At 49.1% G+C, this 19,813-nt stretch overlaps 1 protein-coding gene across 25 annotated transcripts in view; it reads right to left on the bottom strand.

Annotated features, from left to right (window-relative positions):
* Positions 1–19,813, bottom strand: part of Kalrn (kalirin RhoGEF kinase) — a 607,498-nt gene that overhangs the window by 42,001 nt on the left and 545,684 nt on the right. For all 25 annotated transcript variants that reach the window (XM_028886329.2, XM_028886335.2, XM_037209787.1 and 22 more), the window contains 10 exons: positions 16,963–17,093; positions 12,232–12,298; positions 11,681–11,784; positions 11,458–11,527; positions 11,105–11,191; positions 9,908–10,000; positions 8,937–8,987; positions 8,026–8,103; positions 4,973–5,158; positions 4,254–4,425 (listed from right to left, as the gene is read on the bottom strand). In XM_028886329.2, the coding sequence (XP_028742162.1) occupies positions 4,254–4,425; positions 4,973–5,158; positions 8,026–8,103; positions 8,937–8,987; positions 9,908–10,000; positions 11,105–11,191; positions 11,458–11,527; positions 11,681–11,784; positions 12,232–12,298; positions 16,963–17,093 (1,039 nt within the window). The remainder of the gene's footprint in view (positions 1–4,253; positions 4,426–4,972; positions 5,159–8,025; positions 8,104–8,936; positions 8,988–9,907; positions 10,001–11,104; positions 11,192–11,457; positions 11,528–11,680; positions 11,785–12,231; positions 12,299–16,962; positions 17,094–19,813) is intronic.

Below are 19,813 nucleotides of genomic sequence, written 5' to 3'. Positions count from 1 at the left end.
TCAAAATTCAGACTCTATCACTGAGGTGCATGTGGGGACCATAGCAAACAGATTTGAAAGGGGCAGGCCCAAGGCGTCCCATCTCACTCAGAAACCATTTTGAGGCCAAAGTCAAACCAGAGCGAAACGGATGTGGAGCTGAGGGACGAGCCTAGCTGGGAAACGACTGAGAGAATGGAAACAGCAGGTGAGAGCCAAGCAAAAGGCAGAATAAAGGCTTGGAGGGGAAGGTGTGAGTTCTGCTTTGCTTTACTGGGTATAAGATGCAAAGTTGGGGTTGGGGATTTAGCTCAGTGGTAGAGTGCTTGCCTAGCGAGCGCAAGGTCCTGGGTTTGGTCCTCAGCTCCAAAAAAAAAAAAAAAAAAGATGCAAAGTTCCAGGTGTAAGCATTAAAGAGGTACAGCCAGGAAAAGCCACCATGGTAGACCCCTGTATGAAGGAGTTTCAGGGCAGGCACAATTAGGGAGTTTTTATCAGTGTTTACTGCAACAACTGTTTAAGTATGGATTACCATCTGCGGCCCAGCATACACTGATGGGTGTAGCATGCATTTCAGTAGACTGGACAGGGTCACACACTCCTTCCTAATCGGGTCTTGGGAGGAAAGATTGGCACTCCTTTCTAATCAGGTCTCAGGAGGGATGCCTGCACACGTGTCTGTAAGCAGAAGCCTGGTCCTGTTCTCTTACTGCATCATCATCTCGAGTGTATCAAAATATACAGCTGGCCTGCCAGAGCACAGCCCCCGGGGTTCCTGGGGAGAATTCTGTGGGCCTCCACTATTTAGGTAATGATTACCTCATTCTGTGCTTTCTCCATCATTCACTATAATTAGGAGAAAGGTCTATTGGGACCATGCAAAATCTGAATCATTGGGCTGAAAGCAGTGTGCTTCCAAGTTTACGCACATCACAGAACGTTTACGTGCTTTCTTGCTAAGTAAAATGGAGTTGAGAACACTACCCACGACACAGAATTGGGGAGCTACCTGGTTATGTGCAGTAACTGCCCTCAAGCACTGGGAAATACTGTTTTATTCAATAAACTAGGAAGGCTTGGCCTGCAATCTTCCACTGGCCTTAATTCTTAGTTCTTGAGATCAGAAAGACCCTCTCTCACTCAATCCCGCCTCAGTCTCCTGATTGTCGCAATTACAGACATGTACCACCATGTCTGCTCAAAATGTGGGCATTGCTAACAGTGAGTTTTTGTCTGTTGGATTCCGGTTCTTACTACTGGTCACCAGCCTGGCTGCCCCCCTCCCTCCCTCCCTCCCTCCCTCCCTCTCCTCTTTGGTAGGGAGCACAGGGCAAATGTCTGCTATGGCAACTGTATGGAAGAACCAGCTCTGAAGTCACCTACTAACGCCTACTGCTTTGCTAAGACAAGTTTCTTTCTTTCTTTCTTCTTTTTTTTTTTTTGGTTTTTCGAGACAGGGTTTCTCTGTGTAGCTTTGCGCCTATTCCTGGAACTCACTTGGTAGCACAGGCTGGCCTTGAACTCACAGAGATTCGCCTGGCTCTGCCTCCCGAGTGCTGGGATTAAAGGTGTGTGCCACCACCGCCTGGCGACAAGTTTCTTAATGGCTCCAAGTCTGTCTTTCCTCATCAAAGCAGGATGCTAATACAGCCACGGTGTGTTAATGTGGGGATTAAGGGTGAAGAAACAGACAAAATGCTTAGTTTAACTCCTAATGCAGAGAGGGAGTGAATTCATGGGAGTTGCTATTGTTCATTTATTTCTGGCTTCACCTTATTTTTTATTATTTTACTTTAGGTCTGAAGTAATGAGTTTAAAATCCTCATTCCCACTTCCATACCAGAAATCTTTCATAGAATGCAATTTAAAATCTATTTTACATATGCACATATTTTGCATCAAATCACACTAGCAACAAGCTGTGTCTATTCAAAGTTGCATATTCAGAAATTGTAAGCCATATAGATTTCAGTTCTAACCTGTGTTGTTTACTTGTCAATGTTTTAGAATAAAAAAGGTACTTGGGAGCTCTTAGGGCTTCACACCTTTTCCAGTTGGGAACACGGCTCCTAAATACTCTCTGTAAGCTTGAAGCAGCATTGAACTTCCATGTTCAGTCATTAAAAGTCATGGGATCTTAAGTGGGGCTGTGATGACGCACACCTTTAATCCCAGCACTGCAGAGCAGAGGCAGATAGATCTTTGAGGCCAGCCTGGTCTACATAGTGAGTTCCAGGACAGCCAGGGCTACACAGAGAAACCCTGTCTCATAAAAAAAGAAAGAAAGAAAGAAAGACAGACAGACAGACAGAAAGAAAGAAAGAAAGAAAGAAAAAGAAAGAGAGAAAGTAAAAAGTCATGGGGTCCTGTTCATAGCCTTCTCTTGTTTAATACCCAGGAAACTTTTTTTTTTAAGGTGGTGGGGCTTGAACTCAGAATCCCACAAGTGCATGCTAAGCAAGTACTCAACCACTGAGCTATGTCCCAGCCCCAACCTTTTGTTTTAAGATGAAAACATTGTGTTACATTCCTTACCATGGAGAAAAGGGACACAACACAGCAGGATGGCAGGCCTGTCCTGTGGTAGAGGTAGAGTAGGTGGCCTGTCTTGAGGTAGGTGTAATGTCGGTAGGCCATGCTATCTTGAGGTAGGTGTAGTTAGTGTAGGGAGGCCATGCTGTCCCGTGGCAGTACTGCCTGCCTACCCATACACTCTAGCACGGGCAGAACAGATCTAACTCCAAAGTCTCCTTTTCATAAAAACGAGCTGAGTGAGGAGGTACAGAGAAGCATCGCACCTCACCCAAGGTCCTCAGCACCTCTCACCTTTCCCCATCACCCAAGGTCCTCAGCACCTCTCACCTTTCCCCATCATTCCAGGTCCTCAGCTAGGAGGGCACCTCTCACCTTTCCCCATAGAGTTCAGTTCCATGCCAGACACCCAGTAAATGCTATGTTCACATCATCTGAAAGAGTCTAAAAATGGCACTGGCAGGGAGACAGACCAAGGGTGGGCCTGTGAGGGTAATGTGTACTTGTGCGAGTACACATGGCCACGTGTACATCTCAATAGAAGTAAGACGTACATCCCAAGGTGGTCCAGTGTTACGTGCACCGGCACGTTTGAGTATCTATGGGAGCACAAAGGGCATATACCACAGTCCTTGGCACTGTACTCGTAAGAAGAGATGGGGCACCTGGGGTAGTCGTGTGGGCACGCGCAAACATATATGCAGGGGGACATGTGGCTGTGAGTACAGATCTCAGTTGGGGCCAGAAGAGGAGATACACCTGAAAGTGATGTCCTGTGTGTCTATGTAGGTATGCATGTTTGTATATATCCTGATGTGTGCTCATGAGACTATCCAGTCACTGTACTATTGGTTCCATTTTGCCTTCAACTTCAGGCTCTGGCTCAGTAGAGCAGTAAATACCACCTTCCAGCTGTCCATCTCCACTCACACACCGAGCGGAAGGTGAACAGACACCAGCAGGGGCCAAAGTGAAACACAAGCAAGATAGCAAGTCTACGTCACCTTTGTTTGTTTGTTTGTTTTTCGAGACAGGGTTTCTCTGTGTAACCATGGCTATCCTGGAACTCGCTCTGTAGACCAGGCTGGCCGTGAACTCACAGAACTCTGCCTGCCTCTGCCTCCTGAGTGCTGGGATTAAAGACGTGCGCCGCTACTTCTTATGGATGCCTGTGGGGTCCACATTATCTGAGTAACCACCAGTTTGTTACTGGTGGGACATTTGGGTACCACTGAGGTAGGTTTAGCAGCTGTCTTATTTGGAAAGGGGCAAGGTCAGCTAGACAGGTAGCTTAGGCAGGCTCTCACCTGTTGGGAAAAGAGGAAGGACTTGAACCATTTTACCAAACTCTTAGTTATCTCTAGATAATCCTAGGGAGCCTGTGAGAGTACTAGCCACCAGCTACAAGGTGAGAGAACAAGAATCCCACAATCGCCTTCCTGTCTTCTAATCTCCCCCAAATTACCACCGGCTGACCATGGGGACCACAAAGACACACATACACGATATCCTGTGGACAAATCCCCCTTCGATTAAAAGCATGGGGTTTCTTTCTCACACCTATGTTCCATTTATGTCTTCAAGTTAAGAGGCTCCTGAAGTTGTCTCAAACTATATGAGGTTGGAGACCAGATTGTGATCTGGCCTCCTAAGTCTCCATGAACTTAGGCCCAAAGATGCTCAGGGAGGGGTAGGGCCCCTGACATGGCCTTGCTTCAGAAGCAGGCCTAGCAGGCACGTACCATTTAGGAAGTCCCTCTGTGTTTCTAGGACTTGGTTGATGTCCTGCACCCAGGCCTGCTGGATGTCTGCGTTGGCAGCCTGCAGGATGACCCTCTCTGAAGTCTCCCTGTTCATGAGCGCAAACTTGCAAGGGTCATTGTCGACGTTTTCCTCCAGGACCAAGTAATTCATCTGAAACGAAGCCAGTTTGTCTTTTTCATACTTAAGGAGCGAAAATAAATCAGCAACCTACTACTGTCCTTCAAAGTGGTTCTTTCAAAACTCACACTTTTTTTTTTTCACTTGCATTTTTACGTTGATATGGGTGTTTTGCCTGCATGTATATCTGCACGCCATGTTTGCGCTTGGTGCTTGTGGAGATCGGAAGAGGGCATCAGAACCCCTGGATCTGGAGTTACGGAGGTTGTGAGCCACTGTGTGGGTGCTGGGAACTGAACCCACCCCCTCTGGAAGAGCAGCCAGTGCTCTTAAGGGCTAAGATGTTTCTCCAGCTTCTCCTTCAAAGTTTTTAGTTTCAGGAGAGGTTTCCAAGTTTTACTGTGGCTCTGAGAGTAAAGTCTCTAGCTTCTGTCTTTGGGTGAAATGACTTGACCAAGTCAACGTTCAGGATTATGCTGGAGACTGGCCCTGGGCCTGGCATTGCTTCTCATGGGGACCGCCTGGTAGCTTCACCCCATGATGTTCTCTGCCCCTTTGTGCCCCCACTGTCCCTCTTTACCTTGATGCTCCTTTTGAACATGTAGCCTGGGGTGAGGGACCCCTTTCGGAGCAGCTCACTGAAGATGACGATCTGTTCAAAGAGAAACACACGCCTCTCCTTGGTCCGGGACTGCATGCCAGCGTCCAGCTCAATCACATAGAACGTGTCTTGCTGCAGAAGCTTGCCCTGGGCGGTCAGGGTGCCCTGATGGAGACAGGGGTCCAGGGAAGGCCGTGAAAAGCAGGGAAATGGAGTCAGCTCCCTTGGGCTACATGTTTCCTGCCTCCGGGGGATGTGGACAATAGACCTGACACTCCAAGCCTTGGAACTCTAGCAAGACACTGAACTGGGATCCAGTGACTCATCTGGGGATAGACTATGGACATTTCCCTGTTCATATAAGGTTCCTAAAAGGGAAGGGCTTGGGTGATGGAGTCAATGAGAAATACTGGCCCCAAAATGCCAGAGGAAAACAGCTAAAAAGGAATGGATGATCTTGGCTTTATCTTTTCTCCCTTTTTGAGACAAGATCTCACTGTGTAGCTTTCAATGGCCTGAAACTTGCTAGGCAGACTAGGCTAGCCTTGAGCTCTCAGAGACTCACCTGCCTGTTTTCTAAGTGATGGGATTAAGGTAGGCACCACCTTGCCTGGTGCTTTTCTATTTTTTTGTTTGTTTTGTTTTTTACTTAAAGAAGATTGGCGATGCTTGGAGCTGGCAGTAGCCAAGGGCCTAGGGGCATTCTCATTGTTATGAACCTAGAACCAATTTGTGGCCAAGGAAAGTGATATAAACAGCATCTCAAATAAATTGATGATGTCAGTCCCTCCTGCTGTTGTTTAAGATAGGGGTATTCTAAAGTTTTTGTTTCTTGCTAAGATTGACAGGTGAAGCTGGGGTATATAGGTCAGCTCTGATTTTTATAAGGCCAGAGATATTTCTCTGGATCCTGTGCTCCTTCTTAAAATGACTCTGGCTTTCAAGGTACATACTACCCGGTGGGGTGGGGGGTGGGAAAGCTCATCTGGTTTGCCAGCTTGTAATCAGCGTCCCAGAGACATTTTCAAAGGGAATGTGTCCATCTAGTAGGTCTTCACAGAGCCTATCAGGAAAGCCTCGCTATTTATCACTTATTTATTTAATTGCTCTGCAATAAGAAGACTCTGACATCTGGGATAGAGGTCAGAGGGTCTATGAAATACACTCTTTCTCAGGGACAACTTTGACCCCTGAGTGCAAATGTCAGTCATGCCCTGCACGTGATGCCTTGTTCCAAGCATTCCCTGGCACAGAGGTCATTTCTTCTTTTGTGTTGCTGAGAACACCTGCCCTTTGCTTGGACCGTGGCTGCTGACTGCCAAGGTCAGCAGGAGAACAGGCTTATCTCCACCTGGGCCAAAGTTAATATTAAGCCAGTGACCAGCTAGCCAGGAAAACTCTACACACCCTATGAGCATTACACAAGAACTCGATCAGGGGCACATGCAGCCTACACTCAAGGAGAAAGCCACAGGTCTGAGAAGGAGACAATGAGGAGGAGGGACCCAAGGAGGGAGGAGGCGTGTGCTCACTGTCCTTCCTCATCAGCTGTGGGAATGCAGAGCAGAGTCTCTGTGGCTTAGTGATGAAAATACGGGATGATGGTGCTTGATTTACAAGAGAAAACTTTCCATTCCCGTATGTGGCTTTACACACACACACACACACACACACACACACACACACACACACACACTCAGGTGGCTCAGACAGCACAAATAGATGCCCTCCTTCCACTCAGTGGTCACTTCCTGAAGGGACTCAGAGAAAGCTAGCCAGACTCCTAGTTAGAAAACACTAAGATCTCTAGGTTGAAGAGTAAGAGGTAGCAGAGAACTTGATTTGCTTACAATAGCCTCAGACTTGGTCTAACGCCCGGAGACAAAAGTATAAAATCTCTCCAGGCTAACTAACAAGAAGCCACCCCTGAACTCAAGAGCATACGTGAGCCAAGTAGTTCAAGGCATGCTAACATCTGACTGAGGCCTACCTTAGAGATCTGGGAACCCACGCAAACCTGCTCCCACGGTTCTTATCATATCAAAGCACGGAACCCAGGCCGGGGCATGAAGGATGAACTCGAAGGGAGACAGCCCAGGAGAGACTAGAGGACAACCCAAACTGGACTGTTCTGACTCCCACCTTCAGTGACACTGCAGCTGGCCTTCCTTCTGCACTTTATCTGGGCTAACCTGTGCTAACTTAGCAGGGCCGGGCTGGATAGAACCTTTCCTAATTATCTCAACTTCCAGGAATCCCTTTGCTCTAAGAAAGAATGATGAAATCTCAGACTTTGGGATTGAACGGGGAGATTTGGACGTGCACATAATATCACATCCAAAGGGAAGGTGATGCGATTCAGAAAAATGCCATGGGGACCAGAAGATGCCACCAACAAGCTAAGGAGGAGACTGGGAACAGATCCTCACAGTGCTCAGGCTTCAGACTGGTGAGTTCAAACCACCCGACATATAGTGCTCTACTATGGCACCTCTTCCAGACCAGTGCCATCTACTTCCCTCAAGACTCGGTTTCCTGGTCAAGGGACAGAAATGCTCTGTGTGGTGTTTTTAGGGCTTTAAACCTTCACTGACCTAAAATCCAATCACCATATAGACGTCTGTAAAAGACCTCCCGCCTGAAGAAGAGTTCGTTTCCCCGCCTGAGTTCCTGGTTTATCATCCATCCCACAGTGCCTCAGAGCCTCACATTTCTTAATCAGGAGGAAGGAGGGAAGAGAGTGTGGCTCAAACAGCCACAAGGAACTCTGTCCCTTTCCAATCCCCTTGGAATTCTGACCCCAGTTGGGCCAAAAGCTTTAGTTCGGCCTTATCCCTGAACTTCTTCCTGCAATGGTTCCATCTTCCAGATCTGTGATGGAGAGGCAGCGGAGGCGGGGTGCATAGCTTCAAAGGGAAGCGCCTCCACGGCCTGGCTCCCTCCACGGCCTGGCTCCCTCCACGGCCTGGCTCCCTCCACGGCCTGGCTGGCTCCCGTCTACAGGGGCTTTAGTGGCACTCCTCAGGGCTCACCTCAAAGCCCTGCAAGCGTCCCAGATTCATCATGTCATTGCAGCGTTTGGGAACAAGGCACATTAACTCCACGGCTTTCTGTGGGAAAGAACACGTCACTCAGGATGGGGGAGCAGCATTCAGTAGGAAGCTCACAAAATTCAGGGATGGGAGGAGGAACTTATCTCTGCTAGTCCCTTTGTTTTCAGAAAGGGTGTGGTCCCCTCTGTTCACCCTCAGAGGACTGTGTGGCGTTTTTAGATAGGAGAGGCTGGTATGGGCAAGGGGCCCCATGTCAATGGTGACAACACATGGGAAATGTTACCCGGCCCATCCTTTTTCTACCTCCTGCTTTTATCGCCACTCCACCCCCCCATTTTTTTTTTTTTTTTAACTTTTCTGTGTGGCTTTCAGAATGCCCAAGCAACAGCTTAGCCTGGTTGTGGAAACACACAAGAGATTCTGACCTAAAATAACCTGCCAGAAATGGCTGCAACCTCTTTGGCTTAAAATAATCCCTATGGCAGCCCAAAGGAATCACTCGGGGGTGGGGGGTGATTGGGGGGTAATCCGCACTGTGTGTTGAGGGATGGAAATGGAGTGATTTATGTGTTAGGGCCAAAAGGCACTTGAAGCCAGAAACAAAGTGGCAGATTGAATCTGGCCAATTTCCCCCAGTGTCAAATGTCACTCTTGCCCACTATCCCCAGCAAGAGCCCCAGATATCAGTGGGCTAGGCCCTGGGGGCTGGGTCCAGGACAGGATTCTTGAGTTCTTAGAAACACTCTGCTCAGTAGCACCCGCCATGCCTCCTGTTGCTGAGTAAGAGGGGAGAGACTTGGACCCTGGACCTTCTGACTATCTCTTCCCTTTGGGGACAAGACACTCGCTACGGCCCCTGAGGAGAGCAAGCATTACAAGCAGAAACCTACCTCGATATCTGCGCACTCCAAACCGGCCTTCTCGCAGTATCGCAGGAAGTCCTGGTAAGGAAGGGCACGGGAAGGGTGAATCGGATAGTAACATAGCCAGAGAGCCATTAAAAAACAAAAAACAAAAAACCCCCACTTATCATAAAAATGCAACAGCACCCCCAAAGACTTCCCTCCCCAGTGGAAGTGCCAATGGATTGTAGCAGCTGAGAAATGAAAAGACTGAGTCACGGTAGATACAAAGACACCGAGAGAGACGCTAGAATATGACAAATGAGCCTGGGAGAAGGGACAGAGGAGGGAGGAAAGCGGGACCGTGACAAGACAGACAGGAGAAAGGAGTCGAGTGTTTTCCACTTGACCTCTTCTTTCCAGAAGAAAAAAAAAAAAAATCAAGTTAAGCTGTTTAGCATATGATCAGCATCTTAGGGACTACGGAAGGTCTCCAAGGGCCACCCTTTCCCCTCTATTCCATCCTCAGACTCTTGTTATTTTTGAGGGCTTTGTGCTGCTGTTTGTTTGAGAGAGGGAGGCACTCCACGTATTCACGGTTACATCCTCATGACCTTCTTGCCTTCGTGCCCCGAACGCTAGAGTACAGATGAGTGGCGCCGTGCCCGGCTTACGCTTTAGTTTTCAAAGGCACTGAGTCAGTGGCCGTAACAGAGCTCGAGAAAGGGCTCAGGGTGGAGATAGAGTGTAGAGGTAGGGCCCTTGGCTCAGTTCCCCGGAGGAAAGATGGAAGAGAAAGTGAGCGAGGTGGGGGAAGAAAATAAAATAGAGGAAGAAAGACAAGTAGCAAGCCACCTTAAGGGCAGACACAGGGCCATGCAAGCTCTTCAGGCAGCAGGCTGAGGGGGCCACCAGCCGCTTTCCAGCCTGAAGGACAGTGGCACTCCCAAGCGCCATGCCCATGGCTCCAGTCTGAGGAGACACTTCTCCAGCCTGGACCCAGGCCCACAGCTTTTTACCTTGAGCAGCAACTGGTATTTTGTTATTCTCTGAATGGGCTTGATGAGGAAGTCGCTGAGGGTCAGCCTCTGATTGATCTCTTGCTTCACCTCCTGAAACACGAAGGTGCACAGGGGTGAACGAGGAGCCTTCACGCTCTCCAGGAGAACTTGAGAATCTTCCAGCTACCACTGCCTACCCCACTGTTCACGTTAGGAGCTCGGTGTCACACAGCCCCAAGAAAGACCTCGCTTGGCTCCTGAGTACTCACAGTGAGCACTGTGAGCACTGTGAGTCCTGACCTTAGTTCTGGGATGAAACCTGAAACAGGTACTGTGTTTTCTCTCCCACCCCAGGGAAGAATCAGGTGAGGGCTTCCGCTCCGACACAACAGGCCTATAAGGATGGCCCTAAACTGTGCTCTCCAACCACTCAGGGTCCTTTCTAAAGGACGGTGTTGCCTCTTTATCAACAGATGTGATCCTGCCAGGCTGGGGCATTCACACACTTGGAGGTGTTGGACATAGGAATGATTTTTAGAAACAAAGGATCTCAAGGCTTGGGATGCTGTGGACGGGTCAAGTTCAACGGTGTGGGGGACCAGTTTTGATGCTAGCTACAGACCGAGAACAAGAGCTGACTATGAGGGGGCTGGAGAGATGGCTCAGCTGTGAAGAGCACTGGCTGCTCTTCCAGAGGACCCCGGTTCAATCCCCAGCACCCACACAGCAGCTCACAACTGTCTGCAACTCCAGTTTCTGGGGATCTGGCACCCTCACACAGACATACATGCAGGCAGAATACCAATTTGCACATAAAATAAAAATAAGTACATTTTTAAAAAGCTGACTGTGAAGTCTCGGCAAGATCTTTAAACCAGGGGAAAGGCAATTAGCCACAGTCCCAGGGGCAGGTGGGGAAGACCGTGGACACTATCGGGCTCAGTGGTCGCGTGAGAAGAACGAGAGCTTCCACGGATAGTCTGCGACAGACTATTTCCATAAGCGGAGGCTTCTCAACAGTGTGTAGACAGAGCCGCCCCGGCTCCTCTTCAAGCGAAGGCGCATGTAGGGATGGAGCTAAGAGCTAACGGCTCTGTGGAGGCCAGTTTCTTGTCATGAAGGCCAAAGGCGGGGGCACCCGTGGATGGAGGATCCGGGGCCTGTCTCAACGTGGCTGTCTTGGCCTGAGCGTCTCAACCATAAGGAACAGCTCACCTCAAAGTAGGCATCGTATTCAGCCACGATGTACTCGGAACGAGGCTTGTTCTGGCAGTACCACACGTAAATGTGCAGCTTGCGCTCCTGGTGGGAAGAAAAACGTGACGATCAGGCATCCTGGCTGTCTGCTCCCCCTTCCTCCACCCAGAGCCAAGGGCAGTTAGGGACGAGGCCTGCGCCACATGCACAGGGCTGTGAAATGGCTAAATGTGCTAAAAAAACAAAACCAGAGCACTGAGAGAGAGCGAGAGAGAGAGAGAGTGATCCCAAGGAGAGCCAAAGAGAGGAGGAATTTTAAAAAGAGTGTTTCGGCACCTGGAGAGATGGGAGACTGCCAGGCCGACACTCACATGCTTAATGAAGAGCTGGGCCAGTCTGTCTTGCTCTTGGATACATTTTTCCAGTTCAGCCAGGAAAAAACTAAAAGGAGAGAGGAGAGGGAAGTCACCGCTTCTGGGAGAGACATCACTTCTCAATGATGAAATCAACGACAGGAGGTCCCCGTCAAATAACACTGCTCAGGTCAGATGCAGAGGGGCCCACGCCCTGCTCTCAGGGCTGCACAGAACTTACTCTTTATGCCAGTCATAGATCTGGTGGATGTTTCCAAACACGATCTTGTCCTTTCCCCGCATATCCTCGGGGACCCCCTTCTCTTCTATTCTCTTCATGAAGCCCTGCACACCAAGAGGCGACGTCAGCATGTGACTTAACAGTGTTCCGGGCCAAGCCCCATCCCTTAGCAGCACCGTGGTCGCTTCTCCCACTCAACCAGCCCCCCCTCTAAATACATTAAAATATTTGTTCCCCTCCCTCCCTCTCCCTCCCCCTTCCTCCCCCCTTTTTCGAGACAAAGTTTCTCTGTGTAACAGCTCTGACTGTCTTGGAACTCACTCTGTAGACCAGGCTGGCCTCGAACTCAGAGATCCACCTGCCTCTGCCTCCCCCACCCCCGGCCGCCATTAAAATATTTCAAGAAGGAAATGAAAATCTGCCTCCACATTCTGTCTGAATTGCACCACTCTTATTTTCTGCAAATTCCCAGAAAGTCGAGCGTGTACAGGTTAAAGCACCTGGGCCCAGGTCAGGCGAACACAGGCACACCCACGCCGCCATCTGCTTACCTCCACCACAATCCCCAGGTCCTTGACGTAGTCCTTCTCTGTCTGTACCAGCTCATTCAGGACAAACCTGAGCAAGAGATAAAGACAGTGAGGCTCCCATTCATTCATTATTAATCGAGAAATCTCCACAGCACAGAGCACAGGAATGTGATTTCAGAAAACTTAACACAGCACCACTGTAAAGAGCCTCACAGAGCACAGTAGCAAGATGCCTTTAGCACACCTGGAGAATCACTGATGAGATGAGAATGCAAAGCTAGAGAGGGCCAGCCCCAGGGGGCACAACGGTCAGGTGAGGGAGGGTGCCCCTTACTATCCTCCCCTTCCCTCCCTTCCTCATCCTTCTCCTCCAAGATAAGGTCTCATATTTCCCAGGCTGGCCTCAAAGTCCCTATATAGCCAAAGATGATCGTGAAGTTCTGAGTCTCCTGCCTTCACCCCATGAGTGCCAGGATTAGAGATGTATACCACCACAGCTAGTTTTATGATTAGAGATATATACCACCACAGCTAGTTTTATGATTAGCGATATATGCCACCACAGCCAGTTTTACACAGTGCTGGGCATTGAACCTGGGACTTTGTACGTGCAAGGCAAGCACCCTATGAATCAAGCTTCACTCTACCACCTCTTGCAGAAACAACCACCACCTCTTGTAGAAAGGACTATAACCACTTCTTGCAAAACTGAGTTATGAAAGCATTGAAACCAAGGGATCAACATGAGACTTTTATTCCTTCATTTCGGCTCCATTCTTCTCTTAGCAAGAGAAGAGAGTCATTTGTGTGTTAACCAGCCTTGAAAGGCTATGGAGATATTGAATCAAGCTTCTATAATACATAATCTGCAGTTATTCGGGAATGTATCTATGGTAACTGGCCTGGAAAAGCCTCAGTCAAGGCTAAAGAACCTAGGTTGGCTGCATCTATTTCATGTTCACAACTCTGAATCCAGCATTCCCTACCCCAGGGCATAGGACTGATAATAACAAGGGCATTTGCTTTCTTGGGTTCTCTGTGGATTAGTTCTATCTCCTAGAGCATTTATTACATGCCAGTTACCCCATCTGGGTTTTTTCACGCTTATAACAAGGCAGGATTGTAAAATCCTATTATTTAAATACTGAGACAGATGGGAAGGTTAGGGGGCTTGTCCAAGTCTACAAAGTGAAGAGCAGAGGAGGGATTTGAACCTAAGTGTTAAGAGCCCAAAGACGATCCTTTCCAAGTAGCCTACTGCCTAGGGAACAGCCCGGGCAGGCCTCTGGCATCCCTGAAGTCTCCACCTCAAATGCTACTTCCTTTCTTCAGTTCTGAGACTCACAACACTGTACAGAAGACACCCTGGTTATGCACAGGCCCCAGAGGTCTGTGTTTACAGGAGTCAGAAAGAGTTTTGCCTGGAGGCACCCCAGTACAACTTTTGGCCCAGCTGACGGAAGGGATGACATTCTGAGATGTCACAGAGGAGTGGTGACCGTCACAATCCAGCAACTGTTCCAAACCCTGGGAGCAATTCATCTGACATGCTTTCCTACAGAGCACAGAGAAGCCACTGAATCCCGGGGGTCTGGGTCTCAGAGCATATGGGGATAGCAAAGAACACATGCCGGCTTTATCAGCTTGCTCAGAACTCCTAGCTGGTTCTCTCCCTCCAACACACAATCATGTGTTTCAGGCCACAGGAAGGAACTGGCAAGGACAAATAGAAGCCTTTAGAGGTATCTTTAGCATGGCCCAAGTTACTTCCTGGAATAGAGCCGCAAGAGAAAACCCACATGAAAAAGAGAGTGGGAATTCGGGGTTGGGCCCTGCCCTTGGGAGAGGAGGGCCAATGCTGTGCCGCCCGCCAGGTACCGATATCTTTATCTTCAGGTGTTGGCTGACTAATGGAGGCTGTTGTCTTGGGTTCTGATAGTCTCTAGGAAAGGGAACTTGCACTGGGTTCCTGTGAAGGGCCAGTAAAGTACCCGGGGAGATGAGACACGATCAAAGAAGTCTAGCTGGTGTCGTGGGGAGCACAGATATCTATCATCCCAGTACTTGAGAGGCAGGAGAATCAAGAGTTCGAGGCCAGTCTGGGCTACATAACAAGACTCCTTCAGAAAACAAAACAAAACTACATTGGTATACATGCTTATCAAGGCACTCACTGCATGATTAACTGCCAAAAGAGTTGAAAATAATGCCATTTTTTTTCATGTCCAATCCCTACAGTACATGAATGTTATTCTTTGGTCTACCTGAAATTCTTCCAGCTACAAATGGGCTTTATATTAGTTACTCTTCTTTTTGGTATCACAAATGCCTGACGAAAGCAACTGACGAAGGAAGGAGGGGTTTATTTGGTTTCCAGTTTAAGGGGGTACACTCTACCATGGTGGGGGGTGAGGGGGAGACAGCTGGTCACACCGTAGCCATAGAGAGGAACATTGGTGTTCAGCCCAGTGGCCTCCTGGTTCCCTTCCATTCAGTACAGGACCCCATCCCAGGGGGGTGGTGCCACACATGCTCAGGGCCAGTCTTCCGGAAATGTCTTCACAGGCGTACCCAGAAGTGTGTTTCTCAGGGGATTCTCAGCCAGTCAAGCCGACAGTGAAGACTGAGCATCCTGTGACTGCCCAACTTTCACGCTGGTAAGGGATGGGTGGCCTTCCTTCCACAGGAATTCTGAGCTTTGGCACTGGCTGTATCCACTGCCGAGGCACCGGTCCTCCATGGCGAGCCCCTTACCTCTTCCTGCCCTCTGTGCACGCCCGGAAGAAGAGTTTCCAACTGCAGCATGGCCTCACCAGCAAGCTTGGTTTTCTCCACTCTGTTCTGTTTTCTTTCTTCTCCAGCTTCCAAACTACCACGCAACTAACTGATTTTGTTTGTCTGCTTTCTCCCATTAGAATGTAAACCTGCCACACGTGAAGACTTTCTGTTGTTGTTCTTGTTCGTCTCACTCGTTGATTTATCCCGCGGGGGTGGGACAGAAGATGTGCTCAAAGGCATCTGGTGAGTGGGTGCGCGGCTAAAACTTAAGGGCAGCGAGTCCACCCTGAGGGGCTTCCTCCTCCTGGACAAAGGACACCTGTTTTCATCTTCTCTCCAGGGAGCTCTCATTTAACTCCTCAGTGTCCTCCTGCCGTCCCCCGATTGAGCCTCTAACGGTATTTATAACTGAACACCGTTACGTCTGCTCTTTCACGGTGCTCATGAAGCCCAGCAGGTTAGACTGAGGACATAAACAGTAAGAGACATTCAACAGGTCGGTTCTCAAGGGAGGGTCACGGCATGGAAAGGGGAGGGTTTGAGGAGACTCAGAAGAGAGAAGCGATGGGTACAGCGGACTGGAAAGGCAACAAACGTTTCTGGCTTGTGAGAACAAAAATCAAACAACATCTTCTTTGGTGATGACGTAAGCGCTACTCGGGCCCACTTGCGTCCCAGAGACGATCGAGGACGCTGGCTTTTCCAAGAACCACCGGTCACCTCACAGGCCGCTGTCCCGACATAAGCCGTGCTTCATCCTGACAAAGGAAGCAGTCCTGATGCTCCGCTCCCCCTCCCCCAGCTAGTGTAACCACCACAGGAGAAGCTGGGGGACAGCACCTGCAGCCAGGCCCAGGAAACGTCACGTGGGAGACAGCAGCTCATTCACTCGGTGCTTGGGATCCTTGCGGCCCTCAAAAGGCTCTGGGGTAAACACGGGTATTAGTTTCCGTGACACTTGCCGCTCTTGACTCCGCCGTGGCAGCCCCGCTTTGATACCCGGCTCTTGCGATGATGTGAGCCCTTCTGCTTCCAAGGCAACCAAGCCCTAAATGTTTACTCTGCAGATGTGCCAGCAGCAAAGGGGACTTGGCTTCAGTTATTTCTGCTCATTTTTCTGTCTGCGGCCTGGCTAATGGAACGACGAATGTGAAGAAGAGAAGACAGTGGGGGGATGGGGACGATGACATGGGACCTTCACATCGGCCTCGCCCGTGCTGAGCGCCACTCACAACCTCATCCACTGAGTTATTGGAGCAAACGGCTGTTCTGGAGGAGTTCTGGTGTCCGGTACGGTCTTCAATGTCTCAAACACCAGGAGACCGACTCCGCATCGCGGCAGGGCACTCAAACCTTACACAGCACGTGGGGTTTTTACGAGATGCGAAACTGCATCTCACCACTAGTCATTCAAAGTGAGAGGAGGTTCTTGCTCAGTGAAACCTACAAGTGAATACGAAGCCTTGGGAGAAGCAGCAGAAAGGGGTCCCACCAGGCAGCTCAGCCTCTCCTATGCTTCTCTTACCTACATTTGGGGGGCATCTCCTCAGACGATCTCCACCAGACTTCTGCCACAGGGGCTCTCTGGTGCTGCAGACCCACAGTAACTGTTCCCTGGTTCTCTGAATTCTACTGTTTCCTTCCTTCCTTACTTACTTCCTTCCTTCCTTCCTTCCTTCCTTCCTTCCTTCCTTCCTTCCTTCCTTCCTTCCTTCCTTCCTTTCTGTTTTAAGATGTATTAGATCTTGGTAACAACCACACTTTGTCAATACAGATATCTCACAGAATATACCCCCTGCCCAAGCTTCATTAAGGCAGTGCCAAAGTGGCTTATTGATGATCAGTGACGTACTGTACAGATCTGGGCCATCTTCACTTAGAAAGGATGAGAATAGTGGACAGACAGCACAGGACCCCCTGGCCACTGTGCAGCATACACACACACACACCCGGGTGGGATGGTGAGCCACTTACATTCTGCCTCTTAGAGCCTTGGCTTTCTGTTCTTCTTCCAGGTTTCTAGGAGGCGTGGGAGGGGTCATCCCCTCATTCAGGCAGCCTGTGGGGTCCTTCAAGTTCCCCCGGTAAGAGCCTCCTTCCAGAGTCTAAAAAGGAGAAGGATCAACAGTCGCAGGGTGAGCACTGGACAGTTACTTGCAAGCCTCGTGTCTCCCCAGTCTAGCCACAAGCAATACGAAAACCAGAAGCCAAGGGTGTTTTCTCTCTGAGCCCCAGTGAAGCGCGGGGAGATCAGAGACCCCCACCTTCCTGCAGCAGGGAGCTGCTGTCTGCAATCAGGGCACACCAGGCATCTGTGTGATCAGGGCACACCAGGCATCTGTATGCCAACTGCCCCAGACATAATGAAATTGTCATGGCGACTTATCTCTGGGTGAGGGCTCCAGCAGCAGAACTAACCACGGGGAGTCTATACCAAATAAGGCATTGGAAAGGAAAACCGTGTAGGACCATTTCATGCGAATTGATAAGCAGAGGGAAGTGACAGACCAAGCGGTGGAAATCATACTTTGTTACATTAACTGCAGTACTTTGGAAGAAGGCAATCAGATTTAGTCAAGAAAGAGCCAACAGATGTAGCCTTTTCTAAAAACATCTTTTTGTTAAGGTTATTTGCCAAGAGCGTTCTTTCATTAATCCTCATTTCTGTTCACTGAGGTGCTACTTAATTAAGAAAAATAAGTAAATGGATTACTGTAGTGTTCTAGGAGCAGCGGGAAAAGGAACCTGAGGTCTTGCCCCAGGTCTGACAGATGTGGTGTACTCTTGCAGGGGACATGAAACTGTCCTGTGCATCCCTGGGTTTTCAGATCAGATTCTCCCTTTTAGCAAATTTCCAAGGGACAGAGATGACACTTGTACAAACTCCAGGAGAAGTTAAAAGTGCTCCACAGGTGAGTCTCCCTCTGTGGCTGGCACTGGTGACAGGAACACACTCAAGTTGTAACGCACTCAAGTTGTAACTGGCAACAGTAACATACTCTTTGGGGCCAAAATAACACTTTAATGTATTAAGTTTATTTGCTTAATGTATGTTTAGGATACCATTGTGTAAGTCTTTGAAGATTTTTAAAAATTAATTTTGACAGACTCATACACACACACAATGAATTTTAGTTCTTTTCACTGCCTATTACCTGGTCTCGTTCCCACCCCTTTCTCCAGCTGAAACTTGTCTTCCCATCTCTGAGTGTGACTCACAAATAAATAGGGCTGTCTCATGAGCATGGGGGAGAGGTCATTTACTTAAGTATAAGCAACTTATCAGTCACTGAAGAAAGTGACATCTCCCCCAAGTCACTGTTAATAGTTGTTGGACATGGGGGCTCATGAGTCCTTCCCCATTTCATGATGAAATGTTGCTGGGTCCAATCTGGTACAGGTCTTGTCGGATAACTGTAACTGCTTTGAATTCATGGGTGCAAGAGCAACACCATGTCTAGAAAACAAGGTACTACAACATCCCACCTCATCTCCCAACCCTTCCATTCTTTCCAGCTCTTCTTCTGTGGTGTTCCCGGAGCCTGAGAGCCGGGCTGTATGCCATGCAAGGACCCGGGGCAAAAAGACCACCCAGTGACACTGAGCATTTGGTTCTGGGCATTGGTAGAAGCAACGCCGAGAAACAGTAATCCTAGAGATCAAGATCGAAGTGGGCATCTGTAAGACAAGCACGGAAGACAAATGTCAACTACCCAAGGTGCCTGTCCATACCAGTCCCTATGGTTTCTAAAGGCTTCATTTAGCAGTCTTTGGAAACACCAGTTCTAAGACATGAGTCACAAAGGTCAAAAGGTGCCAACCAACCTCGAAGCGGTAGCCTAAAAGTCTGTGGCCTGATCTTCCACAGTCTGCGCTTGGGAGCATCCGTCTCTAACTCTCTTAGCTGCTGAATCTCAACAGAAGCCAAACAGAGGCAGGAAAGAACATTCCAGAGAAAGGAAACAAGGCAAATGTGGTACCCGATAGGAGGAAAGATGGAAGATATTAAGACTCGAGTCTTCAGAACTTAATGTTGAACAGTGACATCAGCCTTCACCCCGACTCCCCAAATTGATAAAGACTGTGCCAAGGGCCAAACACGAATCTGTTGCCAACACCAGAACTCAAAGCACAGCCCGTGTCTTCCAACTTGAGAGAGACAACTGTTTTCCACTTGACATAAAGGTGTTTACAGAACAAGTAATCAACCGTGGAAGCTGTTATATCCAGAGCAGCAGTATAGGCTAAAAATAAGAAAGGTCGAGGAGGGTTTAGCTACATTTATAGATACAGGATTTGTAACCTGTTATTAAGGAAATTAGAATGTCTGGTGCGGAGGCTGGATGAGCCAGTGGACAGGCAGCTCTCCAGCGCATGTCCCCGGTGCCATCACCAGAGACAGGCTCCAGCACAGATGGACCCAGCTGGTGATAGATCTGATTAGTATCTTTTACTTCCATCTCTCCTACTGTCCTGTTGTGGCCTTTGTTCTGTGGCCTGTTGGCTGGCGGGAAGGCGTATGCCAGGCCCAGCAAGCAGGCCTATACCGCTGCCTCCAGGGTGCGTGGCACAACCAGCTTGGCATGGCCCAATATGTCTACGGAGTGAAGGGCCTCTGAGGAGCTCAAGGGGTCACAGAGAGAACATCTGCCTCTCTCTTGACTTTGTGTGAGCAAAGAAGCCCAGTTATCTCATGGGGAGGACTCGGGGACAGGCAGCAGCGTGGCACCGTGAGAGGGAAATACAGGACCTGGCCTAGTTCTCATGATGGGCAGCCTGCCCGGAATGGGGGAGCTGGCTCTCTTGCTTATCGTAATTTCAGAGT

This window comes from Peromyscus leucopus, chromosome 12 (assembly GCF_004664715.2).
Source record: "Peromyscus leucopus breed LL Stock chromosome 12, UCI_PerLeu_2.1, whole genome shotgun sequence".
Lineage (NCBI taxonomy): Eukaryota > Metazoa > Chordata > Mammalia > Rodentia > Cricetidae > Peromyscus > Peromyscus leucopus.
The sequence above is the reverse complement of the archived record's forward strand: the minus strand, read 5'-3'. Positions and strand labels throughout refer to the sequence as shown.